This window comes from Vulpes lagopus, chromosome X (genome assembly GCF_018345385.1).
Source record: "Vulpes lagopus strain Blue_001 chromosome X, ASM1834538v1, whole genome shotgun sequence".
NCBI lineage: Eukaryota > Metazoa > Chordata > Mammalia > Carnivora > Canidae > Vulpes > Vulpes lagopus.
Genome location: NC_054848.1, coordinates 54,729,693 through 54,755,875, shown reverse-complemented (window position 1 = coordinate 54,755,875; position 26,183 = coordinate 54,729,693). Strand labels below are relative to the sequence as shown.

Genomic DNA, 26,183 nt, shown 5'->3' with positions numbered 1-26,183 from the left:
TGAAAAATGGGTACAATGTTATCTGTATTACAGGCTTGTAATAAAAATGACGTAAGTAATATAGTAGGACTTTAAAAAGTTAAGGGTATTATATAATCCTAGACTGATAAATTATTAACTATAAAAATCTTATGCAGGACCTATTTTAATAGTAAATGGAATGTATTAGCACCATCTTGTGGAAATATAATGAATTGTATAACAGCAATTTCTTCTTTAATAACAAGAAGATAGTTTACTGAAGCTAACACTTTAGAGCTGTAAGAATCTTTACAGATCATCTAATTCAGTAATTTTGGAACAATGTTCTCTAGTGTTCTCTGGTTCTTCCGGAACGCTTTTCAGAATCTCCATTAAGAGATAAAGGAAACTTAGCCACAATTCTCTAACATACCCATCTTGATTCAGAGAAGTTAGGCATTAATCATTTTGTTAAGTAGTATGTCTATGCAAGATTTTGTTTGAAAAAAAATGATTAGCTTGCTTACAGTTTGAAAATGATTGCCATAGGTCAATTTCATCTTGTATAGATAGGGAAATGCACAGTTAGAGAGGTTTATACAGCGGCACTTAGTTGGGACACTAGATCTCCAGTCTTTTAGGAATAGTCTTTCTCCAGAAGTCGGTAATGATGTTCCCTCTTTGATTCCTGATTTTGACTGAGTCTACTCTCTTCTTTTCTTGGTCAGTCTAGCTAAACATTTGTCAACTGTTGGCCCTTTTCAAAGCATCAACTTTTGGTTTTATTGGTTTTTCTCTATTGTTTTTCAGTTATTTAATTTAATTCCCCCTGTAATCTTTATGACTTTTCCCCTTTGTGCTTGCTTTAGATTTAGTTTGCTTTTTTCCCCCCATTTTCCTAACATGGAAAGTTGAGATCTTACTTCTCTTTTAATGTAAAATTTCCCCTAACCACTGCTTTCCATTCCATAAATTTCGGTATGTTGGGTTTTCCTGTTCACTCAGTTTAAGGTATTTTCTAATTTTCTCTTGTGATTTATTCTTTGACTTATTGGTTATTTAGGAGTGTGTTGTTTAATTTCTACATAAATTCTTGATTTCTAATTTAATTTCACGTAGATGGAGAACATACTTTCTGTGACTTTAATTCTGTTAAATCTACTGAGGATTTCTAATATGCTCTATTCTGAAGAATGTTCTATGTGCACTTGAGAAGAGGGTGTAGTCTGCTATTACTGGGTGGAGTATGATATAGATGTTGTTAGGTTAGTAGGTAGGTAGTGTCGTTCCAATCTTCTGTAATCCTTTTTGATATTTTGCCTAGTTGTCCTGTCTTCTTGAAAGCAGGGTATTGAAATCCTCAGCTGTCATTGTTGAATTGTGTCTTTCCATTCAGTTTTGTCAACCTTTATTTATGTATTATGGGGACTCTGTTGTTAGGTTTATATATGCTTTTAATTGTTATATCTTACTAATGAATTAGCCCTTTTATCATTTTAAAATATCCCTCTTTATCTCTAGTAGCATTTTTTTGTCTTAAAGTCTGATTGATATTAGTGTAGCCATGCTAGTCTTCTTATGGTTGCTGTATACATGGTATATCTTTTTCCATCCTTTACTTTCAATCTCTTTGTGTCTTTTAATTTAAAGTATGTTTTTTGTGAGGGTGCCTGGGTGGCACAGTTGGTTAAGTGTCCTGATTCTTGGTTTCAGCTCAGGATGTGATCTCAGGATTGTGAAATTGCTCCTTGCCTGGGGGCTCTGTGCTCAGTGCAGAGTCTACAAAGTTTCTCTCCCTCTCCCTTTGCCCTCCCCCCCCATGTGTGCGCTCTCTCTTTTAAATCAATCAATCAATATTTAATAAAAATAAAGTGTGTTTTGTGTTAGCAGCATATAGCTGGATCTTTTTTAAATAATCCAAACTGAAAATCTCTGATATTTGATTTTATTTAATCCATTCAGCCTTTTAATGTTGATTTATTGTTGGATTTATATCTGACATTTTGCTTTTGGTTTTCTACATGTCTCATGACTACTTACCTATTCCCTCTTTTCTTCCTTTACTACTTTCTCAAGTGAATATCTTTTGAAAATTAGTAAATTTATTTTTTGTTGTGGTAATGAATATATACAACATAAAATTTGCTATTTTAATTATTTTAAGTGTACAATTCAGGGGGATTAATTACATTCCCAATGTTGTTCAACCATCATTGCAAACTATTTCAAAACCTTTTTGAAAACTTTTTCATTACCTCAAATAGAAACTGTAATTTTTGAACACTAATTCCCCATTCTTCCTTCCCCCTTCTCCAGTCCCTGGTAATCTCTAATCTACTTTATATCTCTATGAATTTGCCTATCTTATATATTTCATGTAAGTGGAATCATACAGTATCTGTTCTTTTGTGTCTGGTATATTTTACTTAGGAGAATATTTTTCAAAGATTTTCCATGTTGTGACATGTATGAGAACTTAATTCTTTTTTTTTTTACCAATAATTTATTTTACTGTGATAAAATGTACATAACATAACATAAAGTTTACTACCATTTTAACCATTAAAAAATTTTTTTAGAGATTTTATTTATTTATTCATGAGAGAAACAGAGAGAGACAGAGAGAGACAGAGACAGAGACAGAGACACAGGCAGAGGGAGAAGCAGGCTCCCTGTAGGGAGCCCGATGTGGGACTTGATCCCGGGTCTCCAGGATCACGCCCTGGGCAGAAGGCAGCGCTAAACCGCTGAGCCACCCGGGCTGCTCCATTTTAACCATTTAAAAAAATATATTTTATTTATTTATTCATGAGAGACCCACAGAGAGAGGCAGAGACATAGGCAGAGGGAGAAGCAGGCTCCCTGCAGGGAGACCTACGTGGGACTCAATCCCAGGACCCCGGGATCACGACCTAAGCTGAAGGCAGACGCTCAACTGCTGAGCCACCCAGGCATCCCGATTTTAACCATTTTTAAGTGTACAATTCAGTGGTATTAAGTATACTCACAGCATTGAATAACCATTACCACTGTATTTCTAGAATGTTTTCATCGTCCTAAACAAATTCTGTACCCATTAAACAATAACTCCCCACTCCTTTCACCCCTGGTAACTGGTATTCTACTTTCTATCTCTATGACTTGGCATTTTCTAGGTTCCTCATATGAGTAAAGTCATACAATATTTGTCCTTTTTTTATATTTGTCCTTTTGTGTTTGGCTTATTAACATAGTGTTTTCAAGGTTCATCCATGTTGTAGCATGTATTGGTATTTCATTTTTTATGGGTTAATAATGTTCCATTTTATGGATTTAACACATTTGTTTATCCATTTAGCAGATGATGAACACTTGGGTTTTTTCCATCATTTTTGTTATTGTGAATAATACTACTATAAACACTGGTATATAAGTGTCTACGTGAGTCCCTGCTTTCACTTCTTTTGTGTATATACCTAGGAGTGGAGTTACTGGGTCTTATAAATGGGTATCTTATAGTATGCCATTTAAACAACAGGGGCAGCCCCAGTGGCTTAACAGTTTAGCGCTGCCTTCAGCCCAGGATGTGATCCTGGGGACCCGGAATTGAGTCCCATGTCGGGCTCCCTGCATGGAGCCTGCTTCTTCCTCTGCCTGTGTCTCTGCCTCTCTCTCTCTCTCTCTGCGTCTCTCATGGATAAATAATTAAAATCTTAAAACAAATAAATTGTTTAACAGTTTCTAAAATTATATATTCTTTGAGTTACTTTCCTGTGGTTGTTCTAGGGCTTATAATATACCTCTTAATTTACTAGACATTACTTCAGATTTATATTAACTTTCTACTGAAAGAAGTTTTAATTCTATATAACTATTCCCTTTTCTCTTTTTTTGCTAATATAATTATATGTGTTATGTCTACATATGTTTAAAAATTCAACAATACATGGTTGTAATTATTGCTTTATATAATATATACTTTAGAGAAGGCTAGTGAAAAAAGGAGAGCATAAATATTTTTATAGAGTTTGTTTATATATTAACCTTCTTACCAGTTTTGGTTATCTTCATTTATTCTAATAGATTTAAGTTACCATTTAGTGTTATTTCCTTAATCTAATTATAACTTTATTCCCACTCGCTTTTTGTGTTGTCATAGTAAAATTATCTTACATATGTGATGCCTCAACAATAAAATTTCATAGATACTTATATAGTTGCTTTTTAAATAAGGAAGGAAATGAGAAGAAATATGTAATCATATTGTCTTTTTTTTTTCATATTGTCTTTTATAATTATCTAAATAATTACTAACACTTTTTTTCATATGACTTCACATTAATGTCTGGTGTCATTTGCTTTCAACCTGAAGAATGTTCTTTCATGTTTCTTGTAAGGCAGATCAGCAAGAAATTCTCTCAGTTTTTGTTTATCTAGGAATGTATTTAGTTCTTCTTTTGAAAAATTGTTTCTCTAGATACAGGATTTTTAGTTGACAGTTTTTTCTCTTTAAGCACTTTAAATACGTCATCCCTGCTTTCTGGCACCCACTATTTGTGATGAAGAATTAGCTGTTAATCTGGTTTCTTTTGAAACAATTAATCATTTTTCTCTAACTGCTTTCAAGATTTTCTCTTTATCTTTGACTTTCAGTAATTGGACCATGATGTGTCTGGGTATGGATTTGTGTGTGTATGTATGTGTGAGCCTACTTGGATCCCATGAAGCTTCTTGGATGTGTAGATTATTGTTTTCCCTCAAATTTGGGAAGTTTTCAACCATCATTTTTTAAAATATATTTTCTAATTTTCTGTTTCTTTCTCTTGTTTCTCCACTTCTGGTACTCTCATGCATATGTTGTTGTGTTGAATGATGTCTGACAATCTTTGAAATTCTGTTCTTTTTTCCCCACTCTTTTTTTCCTGTTTGTTCCTCAGATTTGTATAATCACCATCAATCTATCTTCAAGTTTATATATTCTTTTTTTTTTTTTGCCTGCTCAAGTCTACTGTTGAGCTTCTAGTGAATTTTTCTTTTCAGTTATTTTACTTTTCAACTTCAGAATTTCCATTTGGTTCTTTTTAAAAATAATTTCTGTGATTAATTATTACACTCGTATTCTCTGTGTCATTGCATCATCATACCTTCCTGTAATTTTTTTTGAAGATTTTATTTATTCACGAGAGACTCAGAGAGAGAGGCAGAGACACAGGCAGACTAGAAGCAGGCTCCATGCAGGAAGTCCAATGCAGGACTTGACCTCGGGACCCCAGGATCACGCCCTGAGCTGAAGGCAGACGCCCAACCACTGAGCCACCTAGGCGTCCCCTTCCTTTAATTTTTTAAATATATAGTTTCCTATAGTTCTATAAACATTTATGATTAATACTTTGAAGTATTTTTCTACCCACTGCAACATCTGGGACCTCTCAGAGGCAGTTTCTGTTGCCTTCCTTTTATCCTCTGTATAAGTCACACTTTACTGTTTTATTGCATGTGTTGTAATATTTTGTTGAAAACTAGACATTTTGGGTAATATCTTACAGCAAGTATGGATATCAGTTTCATGCCTTTCTGGAACTTACTGTTCTTTTAATTGTTTGGTCATTTGGACTAACTCTGTGAGGTAAATTTTTCTCACAGGGTATGACCTCTAATGTTCCTGCTCAGGATTTTTCCCCTTGTTTTTGTCTTTTTATGGCTTTCTAGGCTTCACCTCTGCATCCACATAAGCCACTTATTGGTCAAGGGTTGTGTTTAAGGTCACTTAGCCAGTTAGATATTCACTCTTTGCAATTGGATATGTATTTGTCTTAGAGATTGTTTTCACAGTTTAGTGAATTAACTATTTTACCCTGCATTCAGCCAGGCCCTGATCATGCCTGAGAGGGCAGCCTTGAGCATGTGTACAATCTCTCAGACCCTCCAAATATGAGTACAGTTTGATTTTTGTAAAAGATTTTATTTATTTATTAGAGAGAGAGAGCAAGCACAAGCAAAGGGAGTGGCAGAGGCAGAGGGAGAGGAAGAAGAGGGCTCCCCAATGAGCAGGGAGCTGGATGTGGGGCTCGATCCCAGCACCTTGGGATCATGACCTGAGCCAAAGGCAGACGCTTAACTGACTGAGCCACCTAGGTACCCCATACTATTTGATTTTTTAATAAAAACATGTTTTTTAGAGTAGTTTTAGGTTTACAACACAATTGAGAGGAAGGTACAGAGATTTTCCACATATCTCTGATCCCACGTATTCAAAGCCTCTCCACTAATCAACATTACTCACCAGAATGATACATTTTTTACTAAGGATGAACTTACATTGACACATCATAATCCCCTAACTCTGTAGTTTCCCTCCAGGTTCACTCTTGCTGTTGTATATTCTCTACGTTTAGACAAATGTAAAATGACATATATCTACCATTATAGCATTTTAGTGTCATACAGAGTAGTTCTACTGCCCTAAAAATCCTCTGTGTTCTGCCTATTCATCCCTCCCTTTTCCCTAAACTCTATAAACCACTGATCTTTTTGGTCTCCATTGTTTTGCCTTTTCTGGAATGTTATATAGTTGGAATAATTTATTTTTGGTGCTGAATAATATTCCATTGTCTGGAGGTACCACAACTTATTTGTCCATTTTCCTAATGAAGGACGTCTTGGTTGCTTCCAATTTTTGTCAATTATGAATAAAACTGCCATAAACATATAAACATCTACATGCAGCATTTTGTCTGGATGTAAGTTTTCCATCCCTTTTGGTAACTACCAAGGAATGTGATTGCTGGATCATAGGGCAAGAGTATATTTAGTTTTGTAAGGAACTACCAAATTGCAAAGTGGCTGTACAATTTTATATTCCCACCAGCTATGTGTGAGACCTCTATTTCTCCATATTCTCACCAGTATTTTAGACTCAGTGTTTTAGACTTTGGCCATTCTGATAGGTATGTACTGGTATTTAATTTTTGTTTTAATATGCATTTTCCTCATGACATATGATGTGGAATATTTTTTCATAGGCTTATTTGCCATCTGTACATCTTTTTTTGTGAGGTATTTGTTAAGAACTTTGGATCATGTTTTAATTGGGTTATTTGTTTTTTTACTGTTGAGTTGTAAGAGGCTTTTCTGGGTATATTTTGGATATCAGTTTTTTATCAGATGTGTCTTTTGCAAATATTTTCTCTGTGGCTTGTCTTCTAATTCTCTTGATACTGTCTTTCACAAAGCAGAAGTTTTAATTTTTTTTATTTATTTAAAGATTTTATTTTTAAGTAATCTCTGCACCCAGCCTGAGGCTCAAACTTACAACTCTGAGATTGAGAGTTGCATGCTCTACCAACTAAGCCATCTAGGCAACCCAGAAGTTTTAAAATTTAATGAGATCTAGTATATCACTTTTCTCCCATGTATTGTTTCCTTGGTATTGTATCTAAAAAGGCATCAGAGGGGGCATGTGGCTGGATCACTCAGTAGAGCATGTGACTCTTGATTTTAGGGTTGTGAGTTCAAGCTCCACATTGGCCATGGAGCCTACTTAAGAAAATAAAAAAGAAATTAAATAAATTTAAAAAGCATCACAATACCTAAGTTCATCTAGGTTTTATCCTATGTTTTCTTCTAAAATTTTTATGATTTTGCACTTTGTATCTAGTTCTATGATTCATTTTGAGTTAAGTTTTGTGAAAGATGTAAGGTCTGTGTCTATATTCTTGTATGTCCAATTGTTCAAGTATCACTTGTTGAAGAGACTGTCTTTGATCCATTCTGTTGCCTTTGCTTCTTTGTCAAAGATGAGTTGAATGTATTTATGAGGGCCCTCTATTCTGTTCTACTAATCCATTTGTATTTTCTTTACGCCAATTTCTTTTTTAAAAAGATTTTATTTATTTATTCATGAGAGACACACAGAGAGAGAGAGGCAGAGACACAGGCAGAGGGAGAAGCAGGCTCCATGCAGGGAACCCGATGTGGGATTCTATCCTGGTACTCCAGGATCACGCCCTGGGCCGAAGGCAGGCGCTAAACCGCTGAGCCACCCAGGTGTCCCTTTAGCCAATTTCTTGATTACTGTAATAATGTACTAACTTGATTGCTGTAGCTTTTTAATTTTTTTAAATTTATTTATGATAGTCAGAGAGAGAGAGAGAGAGAGAGAGAGAGAGAGAGAGAGAGAGCGGCAGAGACACAGGCAGAGGGAGAAGCAGGCTCCATGCACCGGGAGCCCGATATGAGATTCGATCCCGGGTCTCCAGGATCGCGCCCTGGGCCAAAGGCAGGCGCCAAACCGCTGCACCACCCAGGGATCCCTGTAGCTTTTTTAAAAAATATTTTATTTATCTACTTGAGAGGGAGAGAGAGAGATAAAGCACACAAACAGGGAGGAAAAGGGAGAGGGAAAGGCAGATTGCCTGCTGAGCAGGGGATCTATCCCAGGACCATGGGATCATAGCCTGAGCCAAAGGCAGACATTTAACTCCCTGAACTACCCAGGTGCCCCGGTTGCTGTAGCTTTATTGTAAGTCTCGAAGTTGTGTAGTGGCAGTCCTGTCTTGCAATATTCTGTTACCTATTATCATCTCATTCTATTCCATAGAAATTTTAGAATGTTGAACCAGTCTTGCATACCTGAGATAAATCTCACTTTGTTATGTTTAGTTTTTTAAAATTACTGTTTGGGTTTGACTTGCTAATATTTTATTGAGGATTTTTACATCCATGTTCATGATATATATTGGTTCATAGTTTTCTTATAATATCTGACTGGTTTGGGGTATTATTAGGGTAATGCTGGCCTCACAGAATGAGTTAGTTAGGAAGTATTCCTTCTGCTTCTATTGTAAAGAGATTGCAGAGAGTTGACAATCATTTCTTCCTTAAATATTTAGTAGAATTTATCAGTGAACACATCTGGGCTTGATGCTTTTTGTTTTGGAATGTTGTTAATTTTTGATTCAATTTCTTTGATAGCTATGGGCCTATTTAAACTATTTCTTATTGTATGAGTTTTGGCTGCTTGTGCCTTTCAAGTAATTGGTCCATTTAATTTAGGTTATCAAATTTGTAGGCAGAGTTATTTATAGTATTTCTTTATTACTCTTTAAATTTTCATGGTATCTGTAGTGATATCCCTTCTTTCATTTCTGATATTAATAATTTGTGTCCTCTTTTTTTCTTAGCCTGGCTAGAGGCTTATCAATTTTACTGATTATTTCAAATACTTGTGTTTGGTTTCATTGATTTTTTTCTCTATTTTTAAAAAAGATTTTATTTATTCATCTTGTGAATAAATAAGACAGGGAGAGAGAGAGAGAGAGAGAGAGAGAGAGCATGAGGGGTGGGAGGGGGCAGAGAAAAGGGGCAGAGGGAGAAGCAGACTTCCTTCTGAGCAGGGAGCCTGATGTGGGACTCCATTCCAGGACCGTGAGATCATGACCCAAGCCAAAGGCAGATGCCCAACCGACTGGGCCACCCAGGTGCCCCAATTTCTCACTCTCTCTCTCTTTCTCTCTCTCTCTCTTTTTTTAAAGATTTGTTTGAGAGAGAGAGCATGAGAATAGAGGGATGGGCTGTACCCACATGTCTCGTTCCAGTGCTTGCTCCGTCTATTCAAATTGTTTTTTCTTTTTTCTTTTTGGTATTGTTGTGCCCAAGATCACGAATCCGAGAAACCACCACCAAGGAGCCGACACCGATGCAAACATACGAGGGTTTATTTACAGGCTCAAGCTTGGGTCCAAGTGTACCCGACACAACGGAGCAGGGACTTGGACCCCGAAGTGGGTTACAGCTGGGTTTTTTATAGGCTGGTCTAGGGGATTTCCAGAAGGGATGGAAGAATTCTAAGATGGGACTTTCTACCATGGGTGAGGGCTCTGTTGTCTTTCTGATATGGGATTACCTGCCGAGGACATTGAGGACATTTCTGCAGTTTTTCCCCTTAAAGTTCAGCTCTTATTCACAGGGACCTAAGATGGCTGTACTTGTGCTAATGCTAAACTTTAGGTGGGATGGCCTTAATTTTTCTCAGCCTCCACATTATGCCTTATAATTTTTTCTTGATAGCCTCACATGTACTGGGTAAAAGGAACTGCTGTAAATAGGCCTTTAGTAATGTGGTGGTTAGGTTTTGGGAGTGGGTAAGAGTTCTTTAGTTCTGTGTTTAGTTCTTAGTCCTTTGGTGAGTATATGCCTTTGGACTGTGAACTTCACAAGTATTTCTCAGTTTTTTACTCCACCCCTAGGTGGTATAGTGTGGCTAGAGTAGTCTAGGGTTGAGTATTTCTCTTCCCCAGGTAAATTGGGTTCTGATAATACCTCCAGGAGATAGACTCTAGTTAACTAGTTTCCCCTGAGGGCAGGCCTTCTTAAGAACAGATTGGTTCCTTATCATCAACTCCTGACAAAGCCCAAGAGGATTTTCTCTGATATTTACCATGGGAATCTTGAGCTCCTGGAGGTAAATCTGACAATATGGTGGGTATGCCCCTAAGACTATATTTTCCTAGTTTTAAACTTTCAGACTTGTTCACAATGAGCCTCCAGCAACCTGTTAGTTATTGTTCACAATTTCCTGCCTCAGCACTGGTTCTCTTGGCAGTTTCCACTGGTGAGTCCCTCCTGTGGTAAGCCACAATTCCTTGTCCATCTCTGGGGCGGGGGGCAGTAATTTGCCTTTTGTCCTCCCTTCTCTTATGGATGGATCCAATGACAGTTGTTGATTTTTTAGTCTTTTTCAGGTTTTTATTTGTTAGGACAAAGTAATGACTTCGAAGTTCCTTACATGTGTAACTGAAAACTGGAAGTGTGATTTGATTTTTAAGCTTGGCTTCCTTACTGTTGTTTTGGATCAGAGTAGCTACATTTTCAGTGTTTGGTAAGAGGTTCTGCTTAAGCCCCTTGAGCCACTCAGGCTCCGGGTTCTTTGCTGATGTATCTGTTTGTGCCTTCAGGAATGCTTTCGAGTCTGCTCCACATGTCCTTCTGATCCCTCCTGGGTGTGTGCAGCCTAGTGCATTTCGTACATAGCCTTCTGTATCTCCAGGGGCGAGTGTGAGCTCCTGAATTATTCTTCTTGGTTGCCTCTGTCCCTGGTTCTCTGTGTTAAAATTCTTGCTAATATGCTGTTTCACTTGTTGCTACTATTACCACGAGCTACCAACTCCCTCTTAATTACTTACCACCAAGATCTCCCTTGTTTTTGACAGTGCCCTTAGGCAGGAACTTCTTGCTCCATTCCAAATAAGTCAGTCTTCTCAGGCAGATATGCTGAGCTCTTTTTTCTTTATTGCCTATTTCTCCTCCCTGGGGAGAACCTTTGTGTCACACTACTGGAGTTGGTGGCAAGAGCATGGCTTGCTTCTCCTGGTGTAAGAGTGGATATTGGGGATATAGCCTCTGACCTTCTAAGCATATCCTCCTGGCATGGAGCCTCTGCTTAAGGAGCCAGTCTGGGTGAAAATTATTAGGGTCCCAGTATTCTTGACCTGTCATACCTGAGGTAGAGCCTTTACCATAAGAGTGAGAACTGAGTGGGGAAAGGAATACCCAGTCCTCTAATTTTGCCTGCCCAGAATAGCACTTACACAACACAGGCCTGGGGAGGATAAGAGAGGCTGGCATGCCTGTCCTTCCTAGGTGAAACCATAGCCTAAGAGTCTAGGAGCTGGATGGAAAGGGGATTACTACCTTCTTGATAGCACCCATCTGGAGTAGTTTTCATCACAGGGAGCTGATGTGGATAGGAGCAGATTGTGACTCAAATGCCACAGACTCTCACTGTTCTCACTGAGATTTAGTTGTTTTTTTTTTTTCCTTAAATAAATGTTTTTCCATTTGTCATATGCCCTTAGGAAAATTTCCAAAGACTTTAACTGGTTGGTTGTTTTAATGATTTTTCCAGGCAAATGGTTATATAACTGGGGAGAGGGTCCAAGAGCTCCTTATACCAGCATTGCAGAAATTTCATCCTCACTGGTTGTTTTAAAAGCTGGAAGTAGGTTTAATATACCAAAGGAGACCTCTGTGAGACAGAACTTAGAATCACTAGGCCAGTATTATATCCTTGTTAGTGATCTGAAAACTCAGTTTGGTAATTCTGTCTTTTAGTGTTTTTTTTTAAATATTTTTTTTATTTATTTATGATAGTCACAGAAAGAGAGAGGCAGAGACACAGGCAGAGGGAGAAGCAGGCTCCATGCACCGGGAGCCTGATGTGGGATTCGATCCCGGGTCTCCAGGATCGCGCCCTGGGCCAAAGGCAGGCGCCAAACCACTGCGCCACCCAGGGATCCCTCTTTTAGTATTTTTAAAAAGGAATATTTCAAAGTAATGTCTTCAATTTAGCTCATTTCACCAAAATTTTTTTGACATCTTTCCTTGGAATACCAATTTTATGGTGAATAATTTTTGTTTTGCTTTTTAGGTTTTAGGTTTTGAAACCCTGAGGCTCATGTTAATATATTATTTGTGGTTATCAGAATGTCCAATGGATAATATGGTTTGCTGATTAAAGCATAGACTGAAAATAAAATTTCTCTACTCCCCAACCCCTCACTCCCATTTTCAGTACCAAACTAGGAAATATTAGAAATCACTTAACTGCTAAATTGGTTCATTCAGCTGCAAAATGGAACTAATAGTGCCACACAAGGGTGTTGTGAAGCTTAATAAATATTGCTAAAGCATTTGTTTCTGTGAAAACTCCTGTATTTATTTTAAAAATATATTCATATTTCTTAGACTTTAAAATGTGCTCATTAAGAGCTCATATATACATGTAAGCTATTTTTAATGCAGTAAAATATTATATAGATAGTATACATTAAAGCACTATATACTATATATATCCAAATTGAAAAGAATAATAATATAGTGTTGATATATTGGCTGTACATCCTAAAGAAATTATGGTTTTCTACAGTTAGAATTGCTTTATATAATTGATATTTATGTATTAATTGGCTAATAATCTATTGTAGTGCAAAATAGAAAATTTGGAATAAAGTATAATTATGCCATGTTTTCTTAGTGATATATAATCTAAAAAATGAAATTTGAAATGAATATATATATATATATTTTTTAATGATAGCCAAAGCTATGATATTGGGAAGATGGATAAGAATTCTGTTGGGCCAGAAATGCTGGTAAGGATCATGTTAAATATTGTAGAAGTAGGTGGAAGAAATATATTTTATGTTATTGTTATTAAACTGTAATGGTCTGTCCCCACTTTGTGAGTAAATTATCCTTTGGGCACATCATTAATATCTCAGTACGTTAGTTTCTGTAAAATTGATATACTAATAGAATCTACCATACAGGTAGATTCTTATATCCAAGAGTTAATATATGTAAATGCTGGGAACAATTTTAGCTTTTAAAATTGCATGTTAAAATTTTTAGGGTTTTCCTTAACTACCCATATAGAATATGCTTAGTATGGAAGTTACTTTTAATATTTAATCGAGTAAAATATGATTAGGTAAATGAATGTGATGTAAAAGTAATTTAATATATGCCATAGCAAAATGGAATTTTGTTTGAATATCTATCTTTACTTCTTACCTTTACGGTATCTCAATCAAAATATCAATGAATACCTATATATATCTAGCCATATGATAGATGGGAAATAACAGAGAAGTATAAAACATGACTTCTACCTTTAAAAAGCTTATGTTTGAAGCATAAAACTAATACAAGTATTGAATGAATATTATTCAGCCTTGATATAGAAGGAAATTCTGGCACATGCTACAACATTGATGAACCTTGAGGATATTATTCTAAGTGAAATAAGCCATTCACAAAAAAGATAAATATTGTATGGTTCCATTTAAATAAAGTATTGCGAGTAGTCAAATTAATAGAAACGTAAAATAAAGTAGTAGTTGCAGCAGTTTGGAGGGAGGAGAATATTGGGGGAGCTATTGTTTAATGGGCATAGAGTTTCAATTTTGGAAGATTGAGAGTTCTGAAGATAGATGATGGTAAAGGCTGCACAACAGTGCAAATATACTTAATACTACTGAACCGTACACTTAAAAATGGTTAAGATAGTCAATTTTATGTGTATTTTAACACAATTGAAAATAATAAAAACATTGTTATAGTGTCACATCATGGCATATTATATGAGAATGAGAATAAATGAGCTACAGTAATTGCAACAATATGTATGTTCTCACATATAATGTTGCGTAAACAAAACAATTTATAAAGTAGTAGTACATACTGTATGACTCCATAAATGTAAATGCCAAAAGCAAGTAGAGCTAATGTACATGGTGTTGGAAGACAGGTAATTTGTTACCCTTTTTTGGAATAGTGTCTGAAGAGAGTCTTGAGGTAAGCCTGTTGCTGTTTAATGTTCTGTTTTTTTATTTATCTGTTGTTAACATACATGTGTTCACTTTGTGAAAATTCAGAGCTGTGCTCTTGAGATTTTTGAACTTTTTCGTATATATTGTATACTTCAATTAAAGTTTCAGGGCAGCCTGGGTGGCTCAGCGGTTTGGCGCCACCTTCAGCCCAGGGCGTGATCCCGGAGACCCGGAATCGAGTCCCACATGGGGCTCCCTCCATGGAGCCTGCTTCTCCCTCTGTCTGTGTCTCTGACTCTCTCTCTCTCTCTCATAAATAAATAAATAAATAAATAAATAAATAAATAAATAAATTCTTTTAAAAAAGTAAAGTTTCAAAAATAGATTCTAAAAACTAATACAACCGAGACAATTTAGGAAAAGTAAGTGTTAAACTGTGTGGTACAGTAAAGGGAAATGTCAGGGTTGGCTAGAGTAGCTGAAGAAGCATTCTGGTAGGAAGGCCTTGAAAAGTACAGTGAAAATGCAGGGAGAAGGGGATACCAGGCAAGGGATCTAGATGAGATGATGTCTGGAGGAGGAAAAAAGGATGGAAGACTACAGAGTTAATGTGATTGAAATGTAATATTTATGTTGTGAATTATGGAGAGGTAAGATTATGAAGTAGTTTATGTAGTTTTTCTTTCACACTAGCAGTACTTTATCAAGGTATAATTTATATATACTAAATTGCACAGATCTTAAGTGTATAGCCTGATGAATTTTAATATATCTAGATAGTCTTACGACTACCATGTATATCAAGATACAGAAATTTCCATGACCCTCAAAAGTTCCCTTGGCCCTTTCCGATTGACAGCCATTCATACTCTCAAGATGAAACAACTATTCTGACTTCTCTGGCTATAGATTATTTTTAGTTTTTCTTGAGCTTTGTATAAATGGAATAATATAGTATCTCCTGTTTTGTGTATGGCTTCTTTAACTTAACATAATGGTTTGAGATTCTTTCATAATAATAATAATAATAATAATAATAATGATATTAAGTATCTTGTATACATCTTACTTGACCTTAGTTTTTTAATTAAAAAAACTCAGAAATAGGACACCCTAACTATAATTTCTCTAGGTTTACAGAGCTTTAGTAAGTTAAGATTATCTTTCCCTGGTCCTACTGTCCCCTCATTATATTTAGAGGCAGATTCTTCATGGAAATAGAGCTCTTTCTTTCAAAATCTAAATCTGTAGTTAAATATATAAATGCTGACTAGAGTTACTCCCCTTATTAATGTAAACGTGGCTGGAGAAATGGGCTTAAATTCAGCAATACGTATTGATTTTAAAACTTAGCTGAGTTGTGAGAAACCTTTATAGGAAAGCATATCTATTCCTTTTTTTATAAAAGATTTTATTTATTTATTCATGAGAAACACAGAATGAGAGAGAGAGAGAGAGAGAGAGAGAGGCAGAGTGTACACAGGCAGAGGGAGAAGTAGGCTCCATGCAGAGAGCCCAACGTGGGACTCGATACCGAGTCTCCAGGATCAGGCCCTGGGCTGAAGGCTGCACTAAACCGCTGAGCCACCAGGCTGCCCTGTTCTACTAAAATGATGGTGTATGTGCTCTTGGTCCAATTGGTTAATCTCAACTACGCTGTAAAGTTTTTGAGAGAGGGATTATGTCTTTCTATTTATCTTTTTTGCTGGAGGTCTCAAGCAATGCTACCTATACTGTGGGCAGTAAGATTATTAAATATTGCTGTGCTATTGTTTCCTCTATTTTTAGAGTGGGAATTATAAAGTACTTCAATACTAAAACACTGTTAGGAAAATAATTATATTAACATAATTGTATTAAATTTAAATAAGCTATTATAAAATTCTTAGTATTTGGCATGGGCAGTTTAATGATGAGACGTATTCCAAGACTCTGTGGTTACCTAAGGAAATGCTATTTCATAATAGTGACTTAAGTTTGAGAAGATGCCCATCACTGTGTAAGTGCTAATCAGCTGCTGCATTGCAATTTAACCCTCAACTGAGTGCTTTTTTTTTTTTTAATTATAGGCTAAAGTTCTGCGGTTACTAGCTACTGCTTATGTGGATTGGGATGACCAAGAATATTATGATAAGGCTCTCAGTGCTATAAACCTAGCAAACAAGGTATAAGAGCGTTCTACTTTTGCATATAAGCTAATGCACTTTTTGGAGCTTCAATTCACATTTTGAAATGTAGTTTAGACATTTGCTTTGGTATTCCTACTTTTTTACTTAATTATTTGCTCTTTATTTTTAATGTAATCACATTACAATGGAAAATTAGAAGTAAAAAAGAAAATGGTGGTATTATTTATACTTAATAAAAACCAAAGTATGATTAAATTGCTTTGATTTAGTGGCAATTCACAGATGATACCAGATAAAACAAAAATGCTTTTCCCACATTAAGAGACCTATGTATTTCTTTTATTTTTCATGTGGTTACCAGAGGGGAGTTGGGTAGGGAGAGGGTGAAATAGGTAAAGGAATTTGAGAGATACAGACTTCCAGTAACAAAATAAATAAGTCATGGAGATGAAAAGTATAGCATAGAAAATATAATCAATAAAATTGTAAAAATGTCATTTGGTGATAGATGATGACTACACTTATTGTGGTGACTATTAAGTAATGTATAGAATTGTGGAATCACTATGTTGTAACACCTGAAACTAATATAATACTATGTTAATTATACTTCAATAAAACAAATATCCATTTTTTAGCATCAGATTGTTTCAATCTGTTCTGCACAGAAAGGAAAAAATAAAATATATTTTCTTAACAACAGACTTTTTGAAAAAAATTTCTTTTGCATGAAATGGAAAGGGTTCACTCTGCTGTGAATTTTTAGGATAAAGAAGGAAATGGTGATAAAATAGGCAGGTAATGGGATTTTGTTTAAAAAACAGTCAAGAGCTCCTGGGTGGCTCAGTCAGTTAAGTGCCTGACTGTCAATCTCAGCTCAGATCTTGGTGCTCAGGGTCCTGAGTTCAAGCCCTTCATTGCTGTGGAGGCTACTTTAAAAAAATCAGCCAATAAATAAAAAATATTAGTGGTTCACTTTCAGCTCACGTTCTTACATACATACATACATACATACATACATACATACATACATACATATATACCTCTACCCTTTTGGACAAAGAATATTGATAGGGTGATGACCATTTAAAAAGAGAGTTAGGGGTGCCTGGCTGGCTCAGTGGGTGGAACATGTGGCTATTGGTCTTGGGGTTGTGAGTTCAAGCCCCCCACATTGGGTATAGAGATTGCTTGAAAATAAATCTTTACTTTTCATTTATTTATTTATTTAAAGATTTTATTTATTTATTCATGAGAGACACAGTGAGGGGCAGAGAAATAGGCAGAGAGAGAAGCAGGCTCCTCGCAAGGAGCCTGATGTGGAACTTCATCCTGGACCCCAGGATCATGCCCTGAGCAGAAGGCAGACGCTTAACCACTGAGCCACCCAGGTGTCCCAAAAATAACAAATCTTTACATAAAAAAATAAAAAGAGAGTCATTTAGGATCAATGTATTTTATTTAATAAGGCAAATAATTATACTTTTTTCCAGTTTCAATTTAAATTCCAGTCAGCATACAGTGCAATATTAGTTTCAGGTATACAATGTAGTGATTGAACACTTCAGTACAATACCTGGTGCTTATTACAAGTACACTCCTTCATCCATCACCTATTTAACCCATCCCCTTCCCCACCTCCCCTCTGGTTTGTTCTCAATAGTTAAGAGTCTGTTTCTTGGTATGCTATTCATTATTTCTTTTCCTCTTTTGCTCATTTCTTTTGTTTCTTAAATTCCTATATGAGTGAAATCATATGGTATTTATCTTTCTCTAGCTCTAGCCACATCATGATAGATGTCGAATTTTCATTCTTTTTTATGATTGAGTAATATTTGTGTGTGTGTGTGTGTGTGTTTGTGTGTGTGTGTGTGTGTATGTGTATACACATACCACATCTTCTTTATCCATTCATCAATTGATGGATACTTGGTCTATTTCAGTATCTGGGGTATGGTGAGTAATGCGCTAAATATAAGGGTGCATATATCCCCCCTGAGTAAATACTTAGTAGTACAATTGCTGGATCCCAGGGTGGTTCTATTTTTAACTTTTTGAACCTCCTGCTTCTTTCCAGAGCAGCTGCACCAGTTTGCATTCCCACCAATAGTAAAAAAGGGTTCCTATTTCTCCACATCTTTGCCAGCCAACACTTGTTGTTTCTTGTGTTGTTGATGTTAGCCACTATGACAGGTGTGAGGTGATAATCTCACTGTAGTTTTGATTTGTATTTCCCTGATGAAGGGTGATGTTGAACATTTTTTCATGTGTCTGTTGCCAATCTGTATGTCTTATTTGGAGAAATGACTGTTCATGTCTTCTGCCCACTTTTTAATTGGATTATTCATTTTTGGGGTGTTGAGTTTTTAAAGATATGTCATGTATCAGATATGTCATTTGCAAATATTTTCTCCCATTCTGTAAGTTGCCATTTAGTTTTGTTGATTGTTTCCTTCTCTGTACAGAAGCTTTTTATTTTGATGAAATCCCAATAGTTTATATTTTTGCTTTTGGTTCCCTTGCCTCAGGAGACAGAACTAGAGAGAAAGCTGCTATGGCTGATGTCAGAGAAGTTACTATCTATGTTCTCCTCTAGGATTTTTATGGTTTTCTGTCTCACATTTACATCTTTCATCCATATTGAATTTATTTTTTGTATGGCATAAAAAAGTGGTCCAGTTCCATTCTGGCATGTTGCTCTCCAGTTTCCCCAACACCATTTGTTGAAGAGGCTGTCTTTTTTCCGATTGGATATTCTTTCATGATTTATCAAAGAATAGTTCACCATATGGTTGTGGGTCCATTTCTGGGTTCTCTCTTCTGTTCCATTGATCTGAGTGTCTGTTTTTGTGCTAGTACCATACTGTCCTGATCACTACAGCTTTGTAATATAACTTGTCCAGAATTGTGATGCTTCCAAGCTTTGATCTTCTTTCTCCAGGTTGTTTTGGCTATTTGGGGTCTTTGGTGGTTCCATACAGCTTTAGGATTATTTGTTATAGCTCTGTGAAAAATGCTGTTGGTATTTTATAGGGATAGTATTAAATGTGTAGATCTATTTGGGTAGTATAGATATTTAAACAATATTTGTCCTTCCAATTCATGAGCATGAAATGCCTTTCCATTTCTTTGTGTCATCTGCAATTTCTTTCATCATTGTTTTATAGCTTTCACAGTATAGGTCTTTTACCTCTTTGGTTAGGTTGTTTCTTAGGTAGTTTTTGGTGCAATTGTAAGTGGGATTGTTTTCTTATTTCTCTTTCTGCTGCTTCATTAGTGGTGTATAGAAATGCAACAGATTTCTGTATGTTGATTTTTGTATTCTGTGACTTTATAGAAATAGTTTATCAATTCTAGCAGCTTTTTGGTGGAATGTTTCAGGTTTTCTATATAGAGTATCAGGTCTTCTTTAAATGGTGAAAGTGTGATTTCTTCCTTGCCAATTTGATGCCTTTCTTTTTGTTTTGATGCCTGATTGCTGTGGCTAGCTCTTCCAGGACTCTGTTATATAACAGTGGTGAGAGGGCAGCCCAGGTGGCAGAGCAGTTTAGCTCTGCCTTCGGCCCAGTGTGTGATCCTGGAGACCTGGGATCAAGTCTCAGGACTTGAATGAATTTGGGAGTTTTCCTTCCTTTTTTATTTTTTGGAATAGTCTGAGAAGAATAAATATTAACTCTTCTTTAAATGTCTGGTAAAATTACCTGTGAAGCCATCTGGCCCTGGACTGTTGTTTGTTGGATGTTTTTTGATTACTGATTTAGTTGCTTTGCTTGGTTATCAGTTTGTTCAAGTTTTCTGTTTCTTCCTATTTCAGTTGTGGTAGTTTATGTTTCTAGGAATTAATCCTTTTCTTCCAGCTTGTCCAATTTGTTGGCATATAGTTTTTCATAATATTCTCTTATAATTATTTCTGTTTCTGTAGTGTTGGTTTATTTCTCCTGTCTCATTTGTGATTTCATTTATTTGGATCCTTTCTCTTTTCTTTTTTGATAAGTCTGGCTAGATGTTATCAATTTTATTAATTTTTTCAAAGAACCAGATCCTGGTTTCATTGATCTATTCCGTTGATTTTTTTAGTTTCTGTATCATTTATTTTTGCTCTAATCTTATTTCTGTCCTTTTGTTGGCTTTAGGCTTTGTTCTTTCTGTGGCTCCTTTAGGTGTAAGGTTAGGTTGTTTTTTAAGAATTTTCTTGATTCTTGAGATAGGTCTGTATTGCTAGGTACTTCCTTATTAGAACTGCTTTTGCTGCATCCTAAAGCTTTTGTACTGTTATGTTTTCAATTTCATTTGTTTGTTCTTTGATTTCCTGGTTGACTCATTCATTGTTTAGTAGCATGTTGTTTAACCTCATTTTTTTGTGGTCTTTCCAAATTTTTTTTTGTTGACTTGTAGTTTTAATAGTGTTGTTGTCAGAAAAGGTGCATAGTATGATTTCAGTCTGATTTGTATTTGATGAGGCTTGTTTTGTGACCTAATATGTGATCTATTCTGAGAATATTCCATGTGTACTTGAAAAGAATGTGTATTTTGCTATTTTAGAATGGAATGATCTGAATATATTTGTTAAGCCCATCAGGTCCAGTGTGTCATTCAGAGTCCTTGTCCATTGATGTGAGTGGGGTGTTAAAGTCCCCTACTATTATTGTATTATTATCAGTGAGTTCCTTTGTATTTGTTACTAACTGTTTTATGTATTTGGGTGCTCTCATGTTGGGTGCATAAATATTTACAATTGTTATTTTCTTGCTGGATTATCCCCTTATTATTATATAGTGCCTTTCTTTGTTGTTACAGTCTTTGTTTTAAAAGTCCAGTTTTTCTGATATACTATTTAATTTTTAAAAATCTAACCGTTTGTGTGATGGATGTTTCTCCATCCCCTTAATTTCAATCTGCAGGTGTCTTTAGGTCTAAAATGAGTCTCTTGTAAGCAACATTTAGATGGGACTTGTTTTCTTATCCATTCTGATACCCTATACCTTTATATTGGAGCATTTAGTCCATTTACATTTAAAGTAATTATTGATAGGTATGTATATAGTGCCATTTTATTCATCGTTTTTTCATTGTTTCTGGAGTTTATCTCTGCCCCTTTCTAGTCTTGTCACTTTTGGTCTTTCTTTCCCACTCAAAGGGTCCCCTTTAATATTACTTGCAGGGCTGGGTTAGTGGTCCTGAACTCCTTTAGTTTTTGTTTGGGAAACTCTTTATCTTTCCTTCTATTCTGAATGATAGCCTTGATAGATAGAATATTCTTAGCTACAGATTCTTCCCATTCAGTATGTTGAGTATATCATATCACTCCCTTCTGGCTTTTCATGTTGCTGTTGAGAAATCTCCAGCTAGCCTTATATGTTTTTTTTCTTGTAAGTTAAGGACTTCTTTTGTCTTGCCATTTAAAAATTTTTTTCCCTATCACTGTATTTTTCCGATTTAATTACAATATGTCTTGGTGTTGCCCTGCTTTTTTTGATTTTGATGGGAGTCCTCTGTGCCTCCTGGATTTGGCTCTCTTTCCTTTCCCAGATGAAGGAAGTTTTCAGCTATTTTTCTTGAAATAAATTTTCTGTTCCCCTTTTCTTCTTCTTCTAGAACTCTTATATAATATGAATGTTATGATTCATGGAACCACTGAGTTCCCTAGGTCTATTGTCATGTTGCATAATTCTTTCTTTTGTTCAGCTTTATTATTTTCCATTATTTTGTCTTCTAAGTCACTAATTTGTTCCTGTTTCTTCCAGCTTGCTGTTCATTGCATGAAGTCTGTTTTCAGTTTTGTTTATTGCATTCTTCATATCTGATTCTTTATGATTTTTAAATTTCATTTATTTATTTATTTAAAAAATTTAAATCTTAATTACCATACAGTGCAATATTGGAGTCTGGAGTAGAATTCAGTGATTCATTATTTACATATAACTCCCAGTGCTCATCACAAGTGTCCTCTTTAATATCCATTACCCATCTAGTCCATCCCCACTTATCTCCCACTATCAACCCTCAGTTTATTCTCTATTGTTAAGAATCTCTTCTGGTCTGTTTCCCTCTCTCCTTTTTAACCCCCTTTCCATATGTTCATCTGTTTTCTTTCTTAAATTCCACATATGAGTGAAATCATATAGTATTTGTCTTTCTATGACTTATTTCACTTAGCATAATATACTCTAGCTCCATCCATGTCATTGCAAATGGCAAGCATTCATTCTTCTTGATGGGTGAGTAATATTCCAGTGTGTGTGTGTGTGTGTGTGTGTGTGTGTGTGTGTGTGTGATAATGCTGCTATAAACATAGGGGTGCATGTACCCTTTTGAATCTGTATTTTTTGCATCCTTTGGCTAAATACCTAGTAATGCAATTGCTGGATTGTAGGGTAGCTCTATTTTTAACTTTTTGGGGAACCTCCATATGTTTTCCAGAGGGATTGCACCAGTTTGCATTCCCACCAACATTGCAAGAGGGTTCCTCTTTCTCTGCATGACTGATTATTTTTTAACTCTTTTATCACTGTGGTAAGGGTCTCACTGATGTCCTTTATTGTTTTCTCAAGTCCAATGAGTGTCCTTATGATTATTGCTGTAAATTCTTTATCAGCCATATTACTTCTGTCTGTTCTACTTAGATCTCTGACTGTGGCCTTATCTTGTTTCATTTTGGATAAATTCCTCTGTCCTTGCATTTTGTCCAAATCTCTGCCTTCTCTGTGTTAGAGAAGCCAGTTATGTCTCTTGTTCCTTCTTCAGTATGGCCTCTTCTCTCCCTTTAGTTCTGGAGTTTGTTCTGTCAGTTTTTAGGTTGACTTATGTATTTAGAATGACTTTTTAGTTATCTAGTTGTGTTCATATTAAGTGTTGAGCCTAGGGACCTCTTACTCCCCCGCTATCCTCCTCTCCTCTATATGGATACATTTTATTTATTTTTTATTTTTTAAAAATATTTTATTTATTTGTTTGACAGGGAGAGAGCACAAACAGGGGGAATAGCAGGCAGAGGGAGAAGGAGAAGCAGTTGAGTCCCTGATGTGGGACTCGATCCCAGACCCTGGTATCATGACCTGAGCCAAAGGCCCATTAAGCCAAAGGCTTAATTTACTGAGCCACCGAGGCATCCCTTTACAGATACATTAAAAGTTTTTTTCAGAAGACTAGAAGCATAAAAATAAATAGTTTTATTAACCAGAATATTAAATTTCCCAAACAGACCGTTTATTTTAATTATATTTTCCTGAAATTTATATCATGTGGATGGGATTATTTCATGCTGGAAACCTTTTTTAGGGAAAACTTTTTAAACATTAATTTTTTAATTAAAAATATTAATAGAAATAAACAGTTTCAAAAACACATGTTTTTTGTATTTGCTAAGATGCAATTTCCACCCCCTCTCCCTCAAAAAAAGGCCAGGAGAACTGAGAAGATTGCATACCAGCTATATGCCTTCTTGCCAGCACATATTATTCACTGGATGCAAAAGTTGCAGTTTTTATAGCAATTATTACTCTTATTCCTGAATTACCACATTTAATAGCCTAATTATTAATCCTGGACATAGCTAAATTGGGTGCATTAGGATTTCAGTGGCAATATATACTTGAAAATATTTTATTTAGTAATAATTTCAAACTTACAGAAAAGTTGCAAGAGTAAGAATAGTTCAAAGAACACCTATATATATGGGGTGTCTGGGTGGCATAATTGGCTAAGCTTCTGACTCTTGGTTTCAGCTCACGTCGTGATCTCAGGATCGAGGCCTGTGTTGGGCTCTGCTTAACATGGAATCTGCTTGAGATTCTCTCTCTGTCCTTCTGCCCCTCACTCTGCTCATGCTCACTCACTTGCTCACTCTCTCTGAAATAAGTAAATAAAATCTTTTAAAAATAACACCTATAAATACCCAGATTAATCTGTTATTCATATTTGTGTATTCTCTTTCCATGTTATTGAGGGACTATAATCCATAATATGTTCATATTATTGAGGGATTTAATATATATTATATGCCCACAATAATGAGCTTGACAGCATTTTTTCTTTTCAATATAGGATTATTCTAGAATCAGATATTCTATTTCTTTGTCATGTCTCCTTAGTCTCCTGTACTCTGGAACATTTCCATAACTTTTTTTTTTTTTTTTTACTTTGTGTCATTGACGTGTTTGCAGAATACGGTAGCTTTCCATCTTGTTTTAACTGAAAATTCTTCTATTTGAGATTTATCTCATGATTAGATTTGGTTTATATTTTTGTGACTGGAATATGATACAAATGATGATATTGTGTCACTTCTCAGGATATTTCATCTGGAAGCCCATGAGGTCCATCTATTCCTCATTGGTGATGTCAGTATTGATCACCTGGTCAAAGGTGTTGTCCAATTTCTTCATTGCATATTTAATATTTTCCCATGAAACATAATTAATGGGGAGACTTAAAAATTATGTATATACCCTGTTTCTCATTAAAATATCCCTTCAGAGTTAGTGCTCTTGCTTAAGTCAGTTTTATGATTGTTGCCAAATGATCATTTTTTAAAAATTTATTTTTAAGTAATCTTTACACCCGATGTGGGGCTCAAACTCACAACCCCTAGCATCAAGAGTCACATGCTCTACTGATTGAGCCAGCTAGGAACCCTGGCAAATGATCATTTTTTTGAACTTTAGCACTTTTTTGAACTTTAGCACCTCCACATTTACCAGTTGGCAATCAACATTCTAATGTAAGCAAGAATTTTCCCTTCTCCCATTATTTAATATTTATTTATTTATTTACTTACTTACTTATTGGTTTGTTTCATTTATTATCAGTATGGATTTGTGTATTCCTATTTTTTGACTGATTTATAATTATTCTTTTTAATTATCAGTTTTATTGAGATATAATTGACATACAATAAACTGCACATATTTAAGGAATAAAATTTGATGAGTTTTAACATGTGTATTTGTACCTGTGAAACAATCACAGTCAGGATTGTGCATATATATACATCACTCCTCAAAGTTTGTTCATGTCCTTTTGTCAGCCATCTCTCCCACTTTTCTTAAGTAACAGCCTGATCTGCTTTCTGCATCATAGATTAGTTTGCATTTTCTAGAGATTTATACAAATGGAATCATAGAGAATATATTGTTTTATATGGCTTCTTTCAGCATAATTCTGAGATTTATTCATGTTGTGTGTATGCATATTTCCTTATTGTTGAGTAATATCTCATTTTAGGGATATATACCATAGTTTCTTTTTAATCTACTTTGTGTTTATTATTATAGTTACTTCTGCTTCCATTGACTAATGTTGGCATGGTATATCTTGTGTCCTTTTCACCACTTGTCTTTATGTTTAAAGAGTATGTCTTGTAAGCTGCATATAGATTGATCTTGCTTTTTTTGTCAAATCTGACAATCTCTGCCTTTTAACTGCAGTGTTTAGAATGTTTACATATGATGTGACTATTGATATGGTTAAGTTTGAGTTTATTATCTTATTTATATTCTAATTGTCCCATTTATTCTTTATTCCCAATTTCTTCTCTTTCTACCTTCTTTTGGATTATTAGAATACTTATTCAAAATAGTTAATAAATGCAGTGTAATTTTTCCCATGAAACTCCTGGAGCAACCTCCTGGAGAATTTATACTGGAATATTATGAAAAGAGTCTAAGGATTGTCTAGAAGAATAAACAGTAAGACTAGCCAAGGAAATTTTGAAGAGTAATTAGAGAGGCCTTGTCACATCACATGTTATTTGAGTAATTTTTAAGATTTATTTTTATTTCTTTTA

The 26,183-nt window shown here is 35.3% G+C and overlaps 1 protein-coding gene across 1 annotated transcript in view; it reads left to right on the top strand.

Annotated features, from left to right (window-relative positions):
* The window catches only part of TEX11 (testis expressed 11), a 325,266-nt gene that overhangs the window by 59,655 nt on the left and 239,428 nt on the right, over positions 1 to 26,183 (top strand). Inside the window, exons 9-10 of the mRNA XM_041740423.1 lie at positions 13,037 to 13,091; positions 16,340 to 16,435. Of these exons, the coding sequence (XP_041596357.1) occupies positions 13,037 to 13,091; positions 16,340 to 16,435 (151 nt within the window). The remainder of the gene's footprint in view (positions 1 to 13,036; positions 13,092 to 16,339; positions 16,436 to 26,183) is intronic.